Here is a 21,355-nt window from a genome sequence, read left to right on the forward strand (position 1 = left end):
AAATCAATAACAGAAAAATCAAGGGAAAAAAATCAAACACTGGATTACAGAAGAAATTAAGGACAGAATAAAGAAATTAACAGAATCAAATGAGAATGAAAACACATTCTACCAGAACCTTTGGGACACAGCAAAAGCAGTACTCAAAGGTCAATTTATAGCAATAAATGCACACAACCAAAAAGAAGAAAGGGCCAAAATCAAAACATTAAGCCTACAACTAGAAAAAATAGAGAGCAGCAAAAGAAGCCCTCAGGCACCAGAAGAAAGCAAATAATAAAAATTGGAGCAGAATTAAATGAAATAGAAAAACAGTTGAAAGTGTTAACAAGACCAAAACCTGGTTCTTTGAAAAGGTCAACAAAATCAATAAACCACCAGCCAAAATGACAAGAGAAAAACAGGAAAGGAAGCAAATAACCCAAACGAGAAATGAGATGGGCAATATCACAACAGACCAACTGAAATTAAAAGAATCGTAACAGAATACTATGAATAACTGTACTCTAACAAATTTGCAAACCTAAAGGAAATGGACAAATTTCTAGAAACACATTACCTACCTACACTAACACAAACAGAGGTAGAAAACTAAATAAATCTATAACAAGAGATTAAAGGGTAATTTTAAAACTTCCAAAAACAACAAAAAAATCCCTGGCCCTGACAGCTTCACTGGAGAATTTTACCAAACTTTCAGAGAACAGTTAACACCAGTAATACGAAAGGTATTTCAGAGCACAGAAAAGGAATACTCCCAAGCTCATTTTATGAAGCCAGCACGACCCCGATACCAGAACCAAGTAAAGAAAAAGAAAAATACAGACCAATATCCCTCATGAACACAGATACAAAAATCCTCAACAAAATTCTAGCCAATAGAATTCAACAACATATCAAAAAAATAATTCACCATGACCAAGTATGCAGGGATGGTTCAACATTAGAAAAACAATCAATGTAATCCATCACATAAATAAAACAAAAGACAAGAACCACATGATCTTATCAATTGATGCAGAAAAGGCATTTGACAAAGTTCAACACACATTCATGATAAAAATTCTCAGCAAAATAGGAATAAGGGGAAATTCCTCAACGTAATAAAGGGGATTTATACAAGCCAACACCCAACGAATCGTAAATGGAGAGAGTCTGAAAGCATTCCCCTTGAGAACAGGAACCAGACAAGGATGTGCTTTATCGCCACTCTTATTCAACATTGTGCTGGAGGTCCCAGCCAGAGCAATTAGGCTAGAAAAACAAATAAAGGGCATCCAAATTCGTACGGAAGAACTACAAGTATCTCTATTTGCAGATGCTGTGATCTTATACATAGAAAACTGCAAAGTATCCACAAGAAAACTTCTGAAACTAACAGATTTCAGCAAAATATCAGGCTACAAGATAAACATACAAAAATCAGGTGGACTCCTCTACATCAACAAAGAGAACTTTGAAGAGAAAATCACCAAATCAATACCATTTACAATAGCCCCTAAGAATATAAAATACTTAGGAATAAATCTAACCAGAAATGTAAAAGACTTATACAAAGAAAGCTATAAGACACAACTGCAAGAAACCAAAAGAGAAAACATACCTTGCTCATGGATAGGAAGACTCAACATTGTGAAAATGTGTATTCCACACAAAGCAATCTACAGATACAATGCAATCTTGATCCAGATTCCAAAGGCATTTTTTAATGAGATGGAGAAACAAATCACCAACTTCATATGGAAAGGGAAGAGGCCCCAGATAAGTAAGCATTACTGAAAAAGAACAACGTGGGAGGCCTCACACTACCTGATCTTAGAACCTATTACACTACCACGGTAGTCCAAACAGCCTGGTACTGGTACAACAACAGATACGTAGACCAATGGAACAGAATTGAGGATCTAGACCTAAATTCATCCACATATGAGCAGTTGACATTTGACAAGGACCAAAAGTCTGTTAATTGGGGAAGAGACAGTCTCTTTAACAAATGGTGCTGGCATAACTGCACATCCATCTGCAAAAAAATCAAACAAGACCCATACCTCACACCATGAACAAAAATGAACTCAAAATGGGTCAAAGACCTAAATATAAAATCTAGAACGATAAAAATCATGGAAGAAAAAACAGGGACAACACTAGGAGCCCTAATACATGGATAGCATAAACAGAATACAAAACATTACTAAAAATGCACAAACACCATTAGAGAAACTAGATAACTGGGAGCCCCTAAAAATCAAACACCTATAATCATCCAAAGACTTCGCCAAAAGAGTAAAAGATTACCTACAGACTGGGAAAAAGTTTTTAGCTATGACATTTCCGATCAGCATCTGATGTCTAAAATCTACATGATACCGCAAAAACTCAACTACGAAAAGACAAATAACCCAGTTAAAAAATGCGCAAAGGATATGAACAGATACTTCACTAAAGAAGACATTCAGGTAGCTAACAGATACATGAGGAGATGCTCACGATCATTAGCCATTAGAGAAATGCAAACCAAAACTACAATGAGACTCCATCTGGCTGGCATTAGCCTAAAAAACACAAAACAATAAAATGTTGGAAAGGCTGCGGAGAGACCGGAACACTTATACACCGCTGGTGGGAATGTAAAATGGTACAACCACTTTGGAAATTGATTTGGCACTTCCTTAAAAAGTTAGAAATAGAACTACCATACCATCCAGCAATCCCACTCCTTGGAATACATCCTAGAGAAATAAGAGCCTTTACACGAACAGATATATGCACACCCATGTTCACTGCAGCACTGTTTACAATAGCAAAAAGATGGAAGCAACCAAGGTGCCCATCAGTGGATGAATGGATAAATAAATTATGGTATATTCACACAATGGAATACTATGCATCGATAAAGAACAATGATGAATCCATGAAACATTTCATAACATGGAGGAATCTGGAAGGCATTATGCTGAGTGAAATTAGTCAGCTGCAAAAAGACAACTATTGTATGAGACCACTATTCTAAGAACTCAAGAAATAGTTCAAACCGAGAGGAAAATACTATTTGATGGTTAAGAGAGTAGGGAGGGAGGCAGGGAAAGGGGTATTCTTTAATTAGACAGTAGACAAGAACTGTTTAGGTGAAGAGAAAGACATCACACAATACAGGAGAGGTCAGCACAACTGGACTAAACCAAAAGCAAAGAAGTTTCCTGAATAAACTGAATGCTTCGAAGACCAGCATAGCAGGGGCAGGGGCTTGGGGACCATGGTTTCTGGGGCCATCTAAGTCAAATGGCATAATAAAATCTCTTAAGAAAACATTCTGCATCCCTCTTTGGAGAGTGGTATCTGGGGTCTTGTATGCTAGCAAGCAGCCATCTAAGATGCATCAATTGGTCTCAACCCACCTGGATCAAAGGAGAATGAAGAATACCAAAGACACAAGGTAATTATGAGCCCAAGAGACAGAAAGGGCCACATAAACCAGGGACTCCATCAGCCTGAGACCAGAAGAACTAGATGGTGCCTGCCCTGACAGGGAACACACCAGAGAATCCCTGAGGGAGCAGGAGAACAGTGGGATGCAGACCTCAAATTCTCATAAAAAGACCAGATTTAATCATCTGACTGAGACTAGAAGGACCCCAGAGGTCATGGTCCCCAGGCCTTCTGTTAGCCCAAGACAGGAACCATTCCCAAAGCCAGCTCTTCAGACAGGGATTGGACTGGACTATAGCATAGAAAATGATACTGGTGAGGAGTGAGCTTCTTGGATCAAGTAGACACATGAGACTATGTGGGCAGCTCCTGTCTCGAGGGAAGATGAAAATGCAGAGGGGGCTAGACATTGGCTGAATGGACACAAAAATAGAAGGTGGAGAAGAGTGTGCTGTCTCATTGTGGGGAGAGCAACTAGGAGTATATAGCAAGGTGTATATAAATTTTTGTATGAGAGACTGACTTGATTTGTAAACTTTCACTTAAAGCACAATAAAAAAAAATTTTTTTTTTTAATTTTCCTGTTCATATTACTGGTATAATTTCTATTTACTGATATTGAATTGGTACCAGAATAGTCCCAGGAGATAAATACTCAAATTTAGGACTGAGTTTGTACAAAATGCTGAGTTCTTGGAAATGGCATGCACACGCCTGTTTTATGAATCTATTGACTCCGTATTATCTGTCGCAGCATTTTGCCCTGCTTGCAAGACCATACACAAACTGACCACATGTCCCAGACACAGAAACACAGTCCCCAGACATGTTTCTGCCCTTCCAAATTCACCTTATACTAAAGTATTTGGGGGCCAGGGAGTTTGGTTCTTGTCTGCCCTAAATCAGGTCATGATGCAACTTGTTTCTCCAATATTATTTGCCTTCCACTCATTGATTTCAACTCAGCTTTGGGCCTCTGCTCCCTTTCCCACTTGTTACCATCTGTAAGCCCACAATTAATATCCTTCTTTGATTTAATGCTGCCAACCATGCCTGCTTCAGAGAGATGATATGAGCAACATGGCTGTCCTTTTACTGACCCCTACACCACACAACTAACTTCTCAGACTACCAAAACCGACACTGTTCCCTTGTTACTGAAGGTGTGGCGTTAACTAAGGCAAAGTTCACCATGGTTCAGCATAGCAATGACAAAACAACTTGAAATCACACATTAGACATCATTGTTCTTAAAAATCCTTCCTGGGTCAGCCCACCCACTACCCACTGTCGTCGAGTCAATTCCGTCACTTAGCCCAGCAGAGTGTAATTCTCACAGACATCTTTTTGGCTCAGGCCTGGCCTTCTGCAGTGTTGCTGGGCTGCTGTTTCTCTCCTCCCTCTTCTACAGCTTCATTGGCACACTGACAAATTTCTCTTCATTATGCTGAGCAATCAGCATCCCTCTCCCCAAGTATAAAGCAGGCTCCAGTCCTACTACTGAATACCCAAAAACTGCATTAACTGGCTCTGTTAAAGGGAAGAAGGCCCATACACTTTGATTCTGGGCCTTTAATGACACAAAAACCTTGAACTTAGTTTTTTCTTTGACATACCCTGATCAAAATTCTTAAGGCATGAGTCCTCTTTAGTCTCTCTGTAAGAGGACAGAAACAGTAAAAATAAATAGTAAAATACACTCTCACCACATATTGCATTATTATTACACAAGTGTATATTCTCAGTCTGTCCACAGCACGCCCCAGGGTGTGACATTAGGACATTGGGGTGCTGTCTAGCCTTCTCTAACTTCACAAGGTAGAAAGAGAATCAAGATCAATATCCCAAGGCTGATTCCTATGAAGCAGAGGTTAGACATGCCTCCTCTCTCCGCCAACTTTACCAATTTTGATACCAACCATCCCTGCGGTGTTGCTGGGCTGCTGTTTCTCTCCTCCCTCTTCTGCAGCTTCATAATTCATAATTCATTGCATTGGTCACACAGAACTCACAGACAATACTCACGATTATGGGTTTATCAGGGAAGTTAACAGCTACAATTCAGGCCCAGGAATACTCAGGATACAGTTCTTCCATCAGGCAGCCTCTTCCCAATCGTGTTAACAGGCACGTCTCTCCCTGGCCCTTGGCATTTGCCCAGTCACTCAGCTTTCTCTCTCCTTGGGCTGGCAAGCCCACCACGCTGTCTCCTGCCGGCAGGTCTCTGCTGCTGCTTCTCGCTGCCTTTGGTGTTAAAGCTCTCTCTCTGTTTCCCAGTTCCAAGAGGTCCTCAGCGCAGGGGTCCCGGGTCCAAAGGATGTGCGCTTCGCTCCTGGCTGTTCTTCCTTGGTGGTGGTGAGATCCTATCTCTGATCTGGAATTGGCTCTATTTTAAGGCAAAACTGACCAATCCCCTTGGTGGGCCACAATTATATTATTTGCACAGTTCCACCCAATTGCTTGGGTGAAAGTTATAAAACCGTAGCGAGAAAGGCTATGCAAAAGCGATCCATCACACTGCAGACATTTTTTTCTTCCATGTGTACATATCTGCCAGCAAGAATCAGGTTGATCTTTACTGCTCCTTGCACTCAAGTTGTCCACTGTCATGCATGGACACATGTCCAGTCCTTGCTTATGTCCTAGCCTGTCCTCACCACTTCTTCCTGTTCTTGATCTTCCCACTCAGCCTAGACCCAGATCACATCCATCTCCTGCAGGAAACCTTTCGAGATTGCCACAGCCTACACCACTCCCCTGTGATTGAACTTTTATTAGGCTTATAGTTGGTGTCACAGTTTTTCTTTAGTTGTTCTCCAGTGCTTCAGGTAAATTAGTCCTGATTTTCTTGGCTAACCAAGATATAAAGTTCTCTAAGTCAAAGGGTCAGGTCTTAACATACCTCCCATGATGTAATATTTATTTCAGTGTGTATATTTAGTGTGATGTTAGTATTTACTTATTCAATGGATCCATTAATGAGCCACTCACCTGACACACCCTCGCCACGCCCCCTCCCCCCCCCCCCCCGCCTTTTTGGAATATAAGGGAGCATCTCAGGGCTTCTTAAAGCGGAAAGGAATAATTCATGTTCCAGAAAGCTAGGAACTGAAGTGTACACTTGTGTACGTGTGCACGCGTGTGTCTAGAGTGGTGGTGCAATTACCATCAGTCAGGCTTTGTTCTCAACTTTGTACATCCTCAAATTTGATTTCATCAGCTCACTCTGAAGTGATCAGCTTAAAGCAAACTATTTCAAAGCAGTTGAATAATAAGAGATTACTCTGTAATATAGAAATTTAGTTCTCTTAATGGCTACGTTGTCTCATATCCCAACCTCTACATTTGCTTTGTCTCTCCCCTCCTTAGTTTAGCATACTAGATTTGGTACTACATATTTACATCTTCTGGAAGTCTTGATCTTCCAAGTCTAGGCTAACAGTTCCCCAGGGGCTCCTGCACTTTCCTTCCCACTGCAATCGTCCCAGTGTACAACAGAAGCCTGTTGATTTGGCCCAGTTAAGTGTCGTCAGTTAATCAACCCCCAGGGCCTGTATGAGGGCTGGACTCTGCTGAATTTAAAGTACATTTGTCCTGACCTCTCAAGACAACTCCACCTGCCTCACAGAATCACAGGTCCCAGTCCCCTCACAGGTCTGCCTGCCCGCTGTGCCTCATCCACCACACCCCCCCACCTGCCCCAGAAGCCTCCCAACCCCACCCCTTTCACACACCTTGCTGCCCAATGCTCCCTGCCGCTCTCACACCACTCACCTGTTTCGCGCAACTCCCCTTGCACACACCTCCCCAACCACTCCACGCACCTCACCTGCCTCAGGTTCCCAGCCCTTCGTCTCGCCCCAGGCGCCTCCCCCGCCCCACCCACTTTACCCGGCGCATCTGCCTCACGTGCCTCCTCCGCGTGCGCGTCTCACACGCCTCATCTGCGGAGTCCGCCCTGCGCGCGCCTTGAGTTTAACGCGCCCTGGTGGGCCCAGGGCCGGCGGGAGGACAGGAGATGCCTGACGCCATCTTTTCTACCGGGAGTCCCAAAATGGGTCTGGGCCTCCTGAGCGTCGTGGTGTTGTTCATGGGGAGCCCTCTCATGTACTCGGAGTACCACTCACTCTCGGAGAAGAGTAGGCTTGGCGCCTCGCGGCCACAGGCCGCCGGTCTGGTGGGGGCTGCGGGGGCGCGCGGGAAGGCCCCGGGGGCAGGAGAAGGGTGTGGCCGGGAGGGGAAGGGCCCGGTGCCAAGCACGTTATGTGTTCAGTCCTCTCACTGGACAGATTCCTTTGCCTTTTTTCACTTTTGATAGTACTTGAATTTGGGTTCCTCCTTTTCTGTTGTCCCAGCCGCCTTTAATCAAAATTTTACAGACTTATGCAGTTTCTAGTCAGATTGTAATGAGGATAGAAATAGTGGTAGCAGTAATGGTTAAAATACTACACATTTGTGTAGGTTGTTTGCTCCTCAAAACATTCTGGGATTTATTATTCCCACCAAAAAAATTAATAACTCGTTGGAATTCAGAGTTGAAAGAACTATTGGGCAATACTTTCATACTACAGTTGAGAAAAATTAGTCCAAAAAGTTAAATAGTAAGGGGAAGAACACGACTCAACAGTCCCAGGTGCTTTAATTGCCGTTTCAAACAAAGAAGAGGCCAGTGAAACTTCTCGTTTCGGGAAATAGAGTTATTAATGAATTTTGCTGATTTAATGTCTGTTTTCAAGTAATCAATTATGGCATGTTTGTCCTTTTTTTTAATTAAAATATTGTGTTTCGGGTGAAAGTGTACACAGCAAATTCAGTTCCCATTTAACAGTTTCTACACAATTTGTTCAGTGACATTAGTTACATTTTTCAGTGTGTCAACTTTCTCATCTGTTCTGGTTGTTCCATTTCCAGTAACCTTCTCGTCTTTGCTTTTGAGTAAATATGCCCCCATTTAGGCTCATATAGATAATTTTTTAAAGTAGCACAGTATTCACAGATGATATTGTTTATTTTATGAGCCAATCTGTTATTTAGCTAAAAGATGACCTCATGGAATAGTTTTGGTTCAAGGTTTAAAGAGTACATCAGGATGATAGTCTCAGGAGTCCTCCAGTCTCAGCCAGTCTAGTAAGTCTTAAGAATTTGAGATCTGTCCCACATTTTGCTCTCATTCTGTCAAGATCCGTCTGTTGTGTTCCTGATCACAACCATCAGTAGTGGTAGCTGGGCACCATCTAGTTCTTCTGGTCTCAGAGTAGGTAAGGTTGTGATTCGTGTAGACTGCTAGTCCTGTGGACTAGTTTCTTCTCAAAGTCTTTGGTTTCCTTCTTTCTCTTTTACTCTGGATGTGTAGAGACTAATACTTGTATCTTAACTCTCTTTTAAAATTCTTTCAAAATATAAGTATGCCTCAGGTATCCAGCTTGCTCTATCAGTTTTTTTGAATAGGAATTTAGACAATTATATTAATGTGCTCAGATTAGGAAGTAACGTAACACAGCTGCTCGGTCCAAATAATATATCATTTTTTATTTTTAGATTGTGGAATAGCACCGCTGATGGATATGTTGAAAGGGCCTCGGATTATAGGGGGGTCGGAAGCTCAGGTTGGTGCATGGCCATGGATAGTGAGCCTACAAATTCAGTCTGGCAGTATTCTTGCTCATATATGCGGGGGAAGCTTAGTGAAGGAGAGGTGGGTCATCACAGCTGCCCACTGCATTAAAGACTCTAGGTATGTATTCAAACACAACTTCTATTATATTCTCTTGGAGGACATTTTGAAATCCCCCCATCTGATTTCAGCCATTTTCAGTGAAGCCATATATTTGCAATTAGCTTAATGCACATTATACAATGAATAGTTGTTGAAATGAATGCTTTAAATTAGAACTCGGCAAACTTTTTCTGTAAAAACTAAATATTTTTAGGCTTTGCAGGCCATATGGTCCCTGTTGCAACTACTTAGCTCTACCATTGTACCAGGTAAACTATATACTTTATGTCATGCAGCCAAGTCCTTTAGAGAACAAAACCTGAGAGAAAATTTTTGAGGTAATGCTTTATTGGGGAATACAGCCTGGAGGCACCAAGGGTGTAGGAATAAAGGAGATGAAACGGAAGAAGGCAGACAAGATACAAGGTGGTAAATTACTGGGCTAGCCACAGCCTCACAAGAAAACAGAGCAAATTACTTGTATGAGAAATATCTCAGGGTAAGCCACCATGTCTCTGAACAGCCAATAGGAGGGTGTAGAAGGAGAATTTACATGTTGGCTTCCTCTTTTGTCCTCTCTCTCATTGGTCAAATTTATCCCCAGTGGGTGTTGATTTCCATGCACTTCCTGATTCAGATATCAGCCTCTCTAGGCAGACTAGGGTAGCCAGATTCCACTCCCTATGGCCTAGTGATTCATCTGTATCCAGAAGTGCTGGGCGGGACCCGTCAGGTTTAGTTGGGCACTGCTGATACTGTGATTTCAGTGAGCACAGTGAACTCGGAGCAGAGCCTGTCCCTTACCCTGAGGGTGGCTAAGAGAAACAGTAGTGTTAGAAAATGAAGAAATGGAAACAATTGCTGCAACCCTCCACTTGAGCAAGTGATGGAGAGCCAAGCATGGAGGTGCATGGAGCTGATCAAATCTGGGAAGGTACATATAAATTGGGTCCACGATACAGTTTGCTTACCTCCATACCCATTAAGTGGTATGATAGCCCCATTTTTCCATCGCTAGGGATAAAATTTAAACAACTCCCTAGGGTTTATCATAAGCAGATTCATTACAATTAGATGTTGACCTTAATGACATGGACCAGTGATGAACATGCTTGGCAAATCAGTGAGTCGTGGACAGGCCCACTATAGGCACAGGAAGAACCAGAAATTGTAGAATATGGGATAGACAGTTATTACCCGTAAACTAAACCTCTTGCCATTGAGTCAATTCTGACTCATAGTGACCCTATAGGACAGAGTAGGGTTTCCAAGTCTGTAAATCTTTATGGGAGCAGATATTTTTTTCCTGAGGAGCAGCAGATGGGTTCAAACCACCGAGCTTTCAATTAGCAGCGAAGATGCTTAACCACTGCTCCACCAGGGCTCCTTTTGACTGTGCAAAGGTATTCGATTCAACCATGTGGATCATAACATTGTGAAGAATGGGAATTCCGAAACACTTAATTGTGCTCATAAGGAACCTGTACATAGATCAAGAGGCAGTCATTCGAACCGAACAAGTGGATAATGCGTAGTTTAGCATCAGGAAAGGTGTGCGTCAGGGTTGTATCCTTTCACCATACTTATTAAGTCTGTATGCTGAGCAAATAATCTGAGAAGCCGGACTCTATGAAGAAGAACGGGGCATCAGGATTGGAGGAAGACTCATTAACAACCTGTGTTATGCAGGTGGTGTAACACTGCTTGCTGATTGTGAAGAGGACTTGAAGCACTTACTGAAGAAGATCAAAGATTATAGCCTTCAGTATGGGTTACATCTCAACATTTAAAAAAAAAAGTCACAACTGGACCAATAAGCAACATCACGATAAATGGAGAAGAGATTGAAGTTGTCAAGGATTTCATTTTACTTGGATCCACAATCAACACCCGTGGAAGCAGCAGTCAAGAAATCAAACAACACATTGCATCGGGCAAATCTGCTGCGAAAGGCCTCTCTTTAAAGCATTCAAAAGCTTTTGAAGACTAAGGTGCTTCTGACCCAAGGCATGATGTTTTTTGTTTTTTAACTTTCATTGAGCTTCAAGTGAACGTTTACAAATCAAGTCAGACTGTCACATATAAGTTTACATACACCTTACTCCGTACTCCCACTTGCTCTCCCCCTAATGAGTCAGCCCTTCCAGTCTCTCCTTTCGTGACGATTTTGCCAGCTTCCAACTCTCTCTATCCTCCCATCCCCCCTCCAGACAGGAGTTGCCAACACAGTCTCTAGTGTCCACCTGATATAAATAGCTCACTCTTCATCAGCATCTCTCTCCTACCTACTGTCCAGTCCCTTTCATGTCTGATGAGTTGTCTTCAGGAATGGTTCATGTCCTGGGCCAACAGAAGGTTTGGGGACCATGACCGCCGGATTCCTCTAGTCTCAGTCAGACTATTAAGTATGGTCTTTTTATGAGAATTTGAGGTCTGCATCCCACTGATCTCCTGCTCCCTCAGGGGTTCTCTGTTGTTCTCCCTGTCAGGGCAGTCATCGGTTGTGGCCGGGCACCAACTAGTTCTTCTGATCTCAGGATGATGTAGGTCTCTGGTTCATGTGGCCCTTTCTGTCTCTTGGGCTCTTAGTTATTGTGTGATCTTGGTGTTCTTCATTCTCCTTTGATCCAGATGGGTTGAGAAGACATGATGTTTTCAGTGGCCTCATATGTATGTGGAAGCTGGACAAGGAATAAGGAAGACCGAAGAAGAATTGATGGCTTTGAATTTTGGTATTAGTGAAGAATATTGAATATACTATGGACTGCCGAAAGAACAAATCTGTCTTGGAAGAAGTACAACCAGAATGCTCCTTAGAAGCAAGGATGACGAAACTATGCCTCACATACTTTGGACATGTTATCGGGAGAGATCAGTCCCTGGAGAAGGGCATCATGCTTGGTAGAGACTCAGCGAAAAAGAGAAAGACCTTCAATGAGATGAATTGACACAGTGGCTGCAACAATGGGCTCAAGCATGATGACTGTGAGGGTGGCACAGGACTGGGCAGTGTTTTGTTCTGTTGTACATAGGGCGACTATGAGTTGCAACTGACTTGACAGCACGTAACAACAACAATGTTCTCTCAGCCAAGGAAGACATATCCAGGACATTCATCAGGATAACTGCATATGATCAATGGGTCCTAAGTAATTATAAATAAGACTAGCATAATCCTGACAAATTATTGGCAGGATACTAGCACAGACTACAAAAAATTATGTTGTGGTAAAGGTAGTAACAGTGAGAGAGAGCAGAGAAAGAAATATACCCATTTGCTACAGTACTTCGTATTAAGCTCAGATCTTTGTCGTATGGCCCTATACATCTTAGTGGCCCGGCCACTGAGATGCTTTAAAGGCACGTAATAAATGTTGGTGAGTGAATTAATGTCCAACTTCTGAAACAGTCTTAAAAGCATCTGGTCAACATACCTGACTCAAAACTTGTGCTTCTTGGAGTTCTGAACTGGAGTTGTGAGGTCCAAGAGAAAGAGTAAAGGCTCTGGACAAGGATTTCCAACATCTTTACAAGAAAGCGCCTCCGAATTCTCATGAGCATGATGTAAATTCAGCATTTTGCTCCCAAGAAGACTTTGGCCTATATAGGAAGCCTCCGCCAGCTCTGTATATTTGCATTTAGGTAGCATACGCTGAAGTTGTGGTTTCTCGAGTTTCTGAACATATCACCTTGAGCATAATTATTTTGAGATTCTTCCATGCTGTTGGGTAGATCTATAGTCGTTCCATTTTACTGTCAGGTAATATATTTAATTGTATGGATATACCACAATTTGCTTATCCATTCACCTGTTGATGAATAGTTGGGCTGCTTCCAGTTTTTGGTTATTACAAATAAAGCTTCTACGAACGTTTGTGTACAGGTATTTGTGTGGACATATGCTTTCATTTCTCATGAGTATATAAGAGTGGAATGGCTGGATCATGTGGTAGGTGCATGTTTAACTTTTTAAGAAACTGCCACTTTTTTTTTGCACAGTGGTTGTGCTGTTCAGTCCCCCAGTAATGTATGAGTATTTTAGTTGCTTAGCATCCTTGCCAGAACTTGGTATAGTCAGTCTTTTTAATTTTAGGTATTCTAATAGATGTGTTATTATCTGTTAGAAATAGATGTATAGGAGTCCCTGGCTGGTGCAAACAGATAGGTGCTTAACTACTAAAATCTTGGTGGTTTGAATCCACCCAGAGGCACTTCAGAGCAAAGTCTGTCAATCTGCTTCCAAAAGGTCACAACCATTGAAAACCCTGTGGAGTGCAGCAGCTCTACTCTGAAACACATGGGGTTGCTATGAATTGAAATTGACTCAATGGCAACTGGAACTAGAAAATAAATGTGTAGTGGTATCTTGTGTTTTTAATTTGCAGTTCCTTAATGACTGATGATTTTGAACATTGCTTCATGTGCTTATTTGCCATGTTTGTCTTCTTTAAGTGAGGTGTCTGTTCAAATTTTTGCCCAGTCTTTAATTGGGTTTTTTGTTTGTTTTCTTATTGTTGAGTTTTATGAATTTTTTAAATATATTCAGGATACAAGTTACTTATCAGATATAGGCTTTGCAAATATTATCCCAGTCTGTGGCTTGTCTTTTATTCTTTTAATGGTGTCTTTTGAAGAGCTGTTGTTGTTGTTGGGTATTGTCATGGATTGAATTGGGTCCCCCCATAATATGTATCAACTTGGCTAGGATTCTCCACTTCGTGATTGGTATAATTATCCTATTATTTTTCCATTTTGTGTGTGATAAATCCTGACCTCTATGTGTTAATGAGGCAGAATTAGAGTGGAATATATCTCAAGTCACCACCCTTACTCAAGTCACACTCTTGCTTGAGTCATACCTTTTATCTTACAAGAGATAAGAGGAAAAAGAAAAGCAAGCAGAGTGGAGGGGGACCTGCTACCACCAAGAAAGAAGAGCCGGGAGTGGAGCACATCCTTTGGTCCTGGGGTCCCTGCACTGAGAATCTCCTAGACCCAGGGGAAGATTGATGAGGACCTTCCCCCAGAGCTGACAGAGAGAGAAAGCCTTCCCCTAGAGCCAGCACCCTGATTTTGGACTTCTAGCCTGCTAAACTTTGAGAAAATAAATTCCTCATTGTTAAAGCCATTCACTTGTGGTATTTCTGTTATAGCAGCACCAGATAACTAAGACAGGCGTCAAGTAGATTTTGACTCATAGCAACAGAGTAGAACTGCCCCATAGGATTTTCTTGGCTGTAATGTTTTTGGAGGCAGATCACCAAGTCCTTCTCCCACAAAGCAGCTGGATGTGTTCGAACTGCTAACCTTTCCGTTAGCAGCCAAGAGTGTGTAACTGTTGCACCACCAGGGCTCTTTTTTGAAGAGAAGTTCTTAATTCTGATGAAGCCCAACTTATCAATTGTTTTCTTTTATGGATCATGCTTTTGGTGTCCTATCTAAGAATTCTTTGTCTAATCTAAGGTCATGAATATTTTCTCTTACGTTTTGTTCTAGGAGTTATGTGGTTTTATATTAGGATCTATGATCCATTTGGAATAAATTTTTGTGTATAGTGTGAGGTATGGATTGAAAGTTTTTGTTTTCGCATATGGATAACCAAGTTGCCCAGCACCATATGTTGAAGATGCTGTTCTCCACTGAATTGCCTTTTCGTCTTTGTTAAAAAGCAGTTGACCATATATGTGAGGTTCTATTTCTGGACTCCCTATTTTGTTCAATTGTTCTATTTGTCTGTTTTGATGCTAGTACTATACTGCCTTGATTACTGTAGCTTTATAATAGATCTTGAAATTGTTGGGACATACAGTGTCCTTTGGCCTCTTGCACTCCTGTCTTGCTGGATATGTAGTCTGTAGGGCCTTGTTGTTGTTAGGTGCTGTCGAGTTGATTCTGACTCATAGCGACCCTATGCACAACAGAACGAAACACTGCCCTGTCCTGCATCGTCCTGACAATCACGGCTATGCTTGAGCTCATTGTTGAAGCCACTGTATCAGCCCACCTTGTTGAGGGTCTTCCTCTTTTCTGCTGATCCTGTACTTTGCCAAGCATGGTGTCCCTCTCCAGGGACTGATCCCTCCTGACAACATGTCCAGTCTCCATCCTTGCTTCTAAGGAGCATTCTGGTTGTACTTCTTCTAAGACAGATTTGTTCATCCCTTTGACAGCCCATGGTATATTCAGTATTCTTCACCAACACCACAGTTCAAAGGTGTCAGTTCTTCTTCAGTCTTCTTATTCATTGTCCAGCTTTCACATGCATATGATGTGATTGAAAATACCATGGTTGGGTCACGCATACCTTAGTGACATCTTTACTTTTCACTACTTTGAGGAGGTCCTTTGCAGCAGATATGCCCAATGCAGTGTGCCATTTGATTTCTTGACTGCTGCTTCCACGGGTGTTGATTGTGGATCCAAGTAAAATGAAATCCTTGACAACTTCAGTCATTTCTCCACTTATCATGATGTTGCTCATGGGTCCAGTTGTGAGGATTTTTCTTTTCTTTATGTTGAGGTGCAGTCCATACTGAAGGCTGTGGTCTTTGTTCTGAAAACATTTATAGGGCCTTAGCCACTCTTTTTCAATTTTTTTTAACGTAGTTGGGAATGTTTAGAAATAAGGTGATGTTTCCCCTGGATGAAGAACAGGCTTGCTTACAATTTGTTATAAAAGCTGTGGATTCCCCAAGCTCAGTATTCCTCAGCAGCAAAACAAACCCAGCATCTCTCTGGGCCATATCATATCATGGACCTGGGGACAGGGGGAGGAACTGATACAAATATGCTTAGGCTTATACTTTTTGCTGTGCTGTTAGTAATAAAGTCCTTTGTCTCTGATTTAGGAGTTCTGAGTCTTCTTCCACTAGCCACATAACAGGAACAGCTTCTACGTAGGGTAAGGAGCCCTGGTGGCGCAGTGGTTAAGAGCTTGGCTGCTTGGCTGCTAACCAAAAGGTTAGCAGTTTGAATCCACCAGGCACTCCTTGGAAACCCTATGGGGCAGGTCTCCTCTGTCCTATAGGGTCTCTATGAGTTGCAATCAACTTGACGGCAACAGGTAAGTGGGGTAAAATCAAATGCAAGACCTGACAAAAATCAGAGTATAAGTCCTCCATATTTGTTCTTCTTTATCAAAGTTCTTGTAGCTATTCTAGTTCCTTCATGTTTACACATGAATTTAGGGGCAACTCTTCAATTTCTATAACAAAGCTTAGTGGGATTTAATTGGGATTGTGTTGACTCTATAGGTCAATTTGAAGAGAATTTACATCTTTACAATTTTGAGTCTTTCAATCTGTAATCATAGTGTATCTTTCCATTTGTTTAGGTCTTTAAATTTTTATCAGCAATGTTTAATAGTTTTCAGTGAACAAGTCTTGTATACTTTTTGTCAGATACATTAATATTTCACTTTTTTGGTAATATTGTAAATGGTGTTTTTTTCTAATTTGAATTTCCAATGACTCATTGCTAGTGTATAGAAACACACTAATTTTTGTATATTGATGTTGTATCTTTCAACCTTGATAAGCTCATATATATGTGCTAGTTAATTTTTTATAAATTCTGTAGGATTTTCTACATAGACCAGGGTTTTTTAACCTTGGCATTGACATTTGGGCTGGATAATTTTTTGCTTTAGGGTCTATCGTGTACATTGTAAAATGTTTAGATGCATCCCTGGCTTCTACCCACAAGATGCTAGTAGCACCCCCAGGTATGACAACCAGAAAGTATCCCCAGACATTGCTACATGTCTCCCTGGGGGCAAAATTGTCCACAGTTGAAAACAACTGACATAGACAATTAGGTCATCTGCAAATAAACACAGTTTTACTTTTTGCTTTCTAGTTTGTATGCCCTTCTCTTTCTTTTTTTTTTCTTTTATTTTCTTACCTAAATGTTTGGCTAGAACCTCCATCTTTGTCCTGTTCCTGATCTTAGGGGCAGAGCATCCAGTTTTTCACTATTAAGTATGATGTTAGTTGTAGATTTTTCATAGATGTCGTTTATCATGTTGAGGAGCTTCCTTTGTATTCCTAATGTGCTCATAGTGTTTATCAGGAAAGGTGTTGGGCTGCATCAGATGTTTTCATCTAGTGAGACTATGAGAGTTACTGGGTGGTGCAAAAGGTTAATGTGCTTGGCTGCTAGCCTAAAGTTTGGAGGTTCAAGTCCACCAAAGGGCACCTTGGAAAAAAGGCCTGGCAATCTACTTCCCAAAAATCAGCCATTGAAACCCCTATGGAGCACAATTCTACTCTGACACACATGGGGCAACTGTTTTTATTTAATGACTATATGTTTGTTTCTATTTTAGTACATTACTATGGTAAATCGCATCGATTGATTTTCAGATGTTAAATAAACCTTGCGTTTATTGACTAACCATACTTGGTTGTGATGTATTATCCTTTTTATATATTATTAGATTAGATTTAAAAGTTTTAAGATTTTTTTGCATCTGTGTTCATATAGTCTATGGTTTTCTTCTTATAATTGTCTGATTTTGCTGTCGGAGTACTGCTAGCCTCAAAAAATGAGTTGGAAAGTAAGTTCTTTTTGTTCAATTTTTTATGAAAGAGTTGTGAAGAGTTACTTCTTTTTTTAAATGTTTGATAGAATTTTGCAGTGACATTCTGAGCCTACAGTTTTATTTATGGGAAGATTTTTTTTGTTATTGTTGTTGTAAAAATACATGTAACTCAACATTTACCAATTCAGCGTTTTTCATGTGTACAATTTAGTCACTTCCATTACATTAATCATGTTGTGCAACCATCACCAATATCTGTTGCCAACTTTTCCATCGCAACAAACTCAATGCTTTCTAAACTTACTCCTTATGGGAAGTTTTTTTTTTTTTTGTGCTGGAAGTGAAAGTTTACAGCTTAAGTTAGTTTCTCATACAAAAATTTATACACACGTTGTTATGTGACCTTAGTTGCTCTCCCTATAATGTGACAGCGCACTCTTCCTTTCCACCCTGGGTTTCCCATGTCCTTTCAACCAGATACTGTCCCTTTCTGCCTTGTCATCTTGCCTCTGGACAGGAGCTGCCTATTAGTCTCATGTATCTAATTGAACTAAGAAGCACGCTCTTCACAAGTATCATTTTATGTTTTATAGTCCAGTATAATCTTTGAAGAGTTGGTTTTAGTTCTGGGTTAACAGAGGGTCTGGGGATCATGTCTTCTGGGGTCCCTCCAGTCTCAGTCAGACCATTAAGTTTGGTCTTTTTACTAGAATTTCAATTCTGCACCCCACTTTTCTCCTGCTCTGTCAGGGACTCTATGTTGTGTCCTATGGGAAAATTTTTAACTATAAATTTAATTTCTTTAATAAAGTGCTATTCAGGTTTTCTATTTCTTCTTGAGTGAGCTTTGGTAATTTATGTCTTTCAAAGAATTGGTCTATTTCATGTAAGTTGTCGAATTTATTGCCATAAAGTTGATCTGTCATTTATTGCAAGAGAGGTGTTGAAATCTACGACTATAATTGTGATTTGTCTATTTCTCCTTCCAGTTCTATCAGTTTTTATTTATTTTGAAATTCTGATATAAGGTATTATGGATTGAATTGTGTCCCCCCCAAAAAAGTGTTGGAATTCTAACCTCTGCACCTGTGAATGTAATCTAATCTAGTGTAATGTAATCAATTAGTCGAGGTCATATCAAGGTAGATTGTGCCCCTAAATGTAATCACTTCCAAGTTATAAGAAGAGGAGATTAGACATAGAGGCATACACAAATGGGGGAAGAAAGACACCATGTAAGGATCCTCTATAAGTCAAGGAACCGAGGAATATCCAGGACTACCTACAAGGAAGGAATTAACAAAGCTGAGACCCTGAATTTGGAATTCTAGCCTCCTAAACTGTGATTTTTTTTTTTTAAACTGTGATAAAATAAATTTCTGTTCTTTAAACCCACACACTTGTAGTATTTGTGTTACAACAGCACTAGAAAACTAAGACGTTAGGGTTATAAATTTTTAGGACTGTTATGGCCTCTTAATGAATCAACTCCTTTATCATTATGAAATGACCCTCTTTATTTCTGCTAGCATTATTTTCTTTCAAAGTTTTTAATGTCTTTTGTTATGAAATATTTCAAACATTCAGAAAAGTGTAGAAAATTCAGCTTTAAAAATAAATATTTTAAAATTAAAGTTAATTAAAAAAATTAATTTTATAAAGAAAATTATCAGGGATAAAGAGGGCCATTACAAATGATAAAGGAGCTCAAGTCTCCAAGAAGATATATCCAGTTGCTGTCATGTCAACTGCAACTCATGGCCACCCCAGGAGTAGAATTGTGCCCCATAGGGTTTTCAATGGCTAATTTTTTTTTTCCAGATGTAGATTGCCAAGTCTTTCTTTTTCTTTTGAGGTGCCTCTGCGTGGACTTGAACTTTTAGCCTTCTGGTTACCAGCCGAGTGCATTAACCATTTACACCACTGAGGGACTCTCCAAGAAGACATAGCAATCCTGAGTGTGTATGCATTTAACAACAGAGCATCAAAATATGTGAGGCAAAAACTCATAGAATTACAAAGACAAATAGACAAATCCACTGTTATAGTGGAAGACTTCAACATACCTCTATCAGTAATTGACAGGTCCAGCAGGCAGAAACTCAGTAAGGATGTAGTTGAGCAGCACCATCTATCAACTGGATCTAATTGACATTTATAGAATGCTCCAACAATAGCAAAATATACATTCTTCTCAAGTTCATATAAAACATTCACCAAAATTCTCCACAGTCTGAACTATAAAGTACACCTCAACAAATTTAAAAGAATAGAAATGATACAGAGTATGCTCTCAGACTATAATGGAATTAAACTATAAATCAATAACAAAGTCCCAAAATATTTGAAGATAACATACTTCTAAGTAATAGATGGGACAAAAAGAAATCTCAAGAGTAATTAAAAATGTTTTTAAGTAAATGAAAATAAAACATCAAAATTTGTGGGATGCAGTGAAAGCAGGGCTTAGAGGAAAGGTATAGCATTGAATGCATGTATTAGAAAAGGAGAAAGATCTAAAATAAATAACCTAAGCTTCTACCTTAGAAAACCAGAAAGAGAGAGCAACGTAAACCTAAAGCAAGCAGAAGAAAAGAAATTATAAAAATTTGAGCAGAAATCAATGAACCTGAAAAGGGGAGAACAATAGAGAAAATCAGCAAAACCAAAAACTGGTTCTTTGGAAAGATCAATAAAATTGATAAACGTCTATGCAGGCTAACCAAGAGAAAAAAGAAGACACACAAGTGTGTAAATGCAGCAGGGAAGGAGAAATTAACCAGAACTGTTGAGTCGTCACCTTTGGGAAGGGTTGTGCTTTTCCAAAGTTTGGAACCTAAGTGAAAAATAAGCAATGTGAAAGTGTGAGAAATGGAAAAAGAACAGAAAGGAGTAGGAAGAAGGTGAACTACAATTGTTTTTTAAATCCTCTTATGGACTGAATACAAATTGACACTTTTGAGTAAACTTGAACAAGAAACATTTGGAAGTGATTTATTTTTACACAAAGCAAAACTGGGACTTTTAAAATTCTCTGACAAACCTTTTAGAGGTTACCTAGTCCACTTTCAAGAAAACCGTAAAAACAGTAATTGCCAGAAGCTAATGCCAGGCAATAAAACTTAAACCAGTTTTCTCTGGAGTCCTGCTTTAGTTTCTGAAAGGCGCTGTTCTAAATTCCCAGTTCCCACTTGCCAGAGTTAATTAGGGAAGATTTTATTCAAAGGTTGTTTTTCCCCATATTGCCTTGTAAACTCTTTGTAAAACTCCTGAAAAGGTTTTTTGTTTTGTTTGTTTACAGTTCTTAAGAATATTCTTCAGCCAGGTAAGCCTGACGAGTATGCTCAGCCTCAGTTTCTTTCACTAGTGCTATGAGGTATTGGATTACTTAATTAGTTTTAGTTGTTGGTGTTCAGTTTTTAGCACTAACTATAGGGTCGCTATGAGTCGGAATCGACTCGACGGCACTGGGTATTGAAAGACAGACTTGTTCTTTTTTAATCAAGGTTGTGAGATGGGGATAGCTTTCTATCTGCAATGATTTAAAGATGGATACTCTGTTGGAAAGTTGATTTCTACTCTGAAGGCCCCCTTATCAAACAGAAGGCTGTCAGAGAAGCCCTTGCTGAGTCAATAAATTGGCTTTATAAAACCAGATGCTTGCTACTTAT

General features: G+C 40.2%; 1 protein-coding gene across 1 annotated transcript in view; it reads left to right on the plus strand.

The window, feature by feature from the left end:
• The first annotated feature begins 7,342 nt into the window (after positions 1-7,342).
• TMPRSS12 (transmembrane serine protease 12) overlaps positions 7,343-21,355 on the plus strand; it is a 39,181-nt gene continuing 25,168 nt past the window's right edge. Inside the window, exons 1-2 of the mRNA XM_049884881.1 lie at positions 7,343-7,682; positions 8,965-9,160. Of these exons, the coding sequence (XP_049740838.1) occupies positions 7,445-7,682; positions 8,965-9,160 (434 nt within the window). The 5' untranslated portion in view covers positions 7,343-7,444. The remainder of the gene's footprint in view (positions 7,683-8,964; positions 9,161-21,355) is intronic.

This window comes from Elephas maximus, chromosome 4 (assembly GCF_024166365.1).
Source record: "Elephas maximus indicus isolate mEleMax1 chromosome 4, mEleMax1 primary haplotype, whole genome shotgun sequence".
NCBI lineage: Eukaryota > Metazoa > Chordata > Mammalia > Proboscidea > Elephantidae > Elephas > Elephas maximus.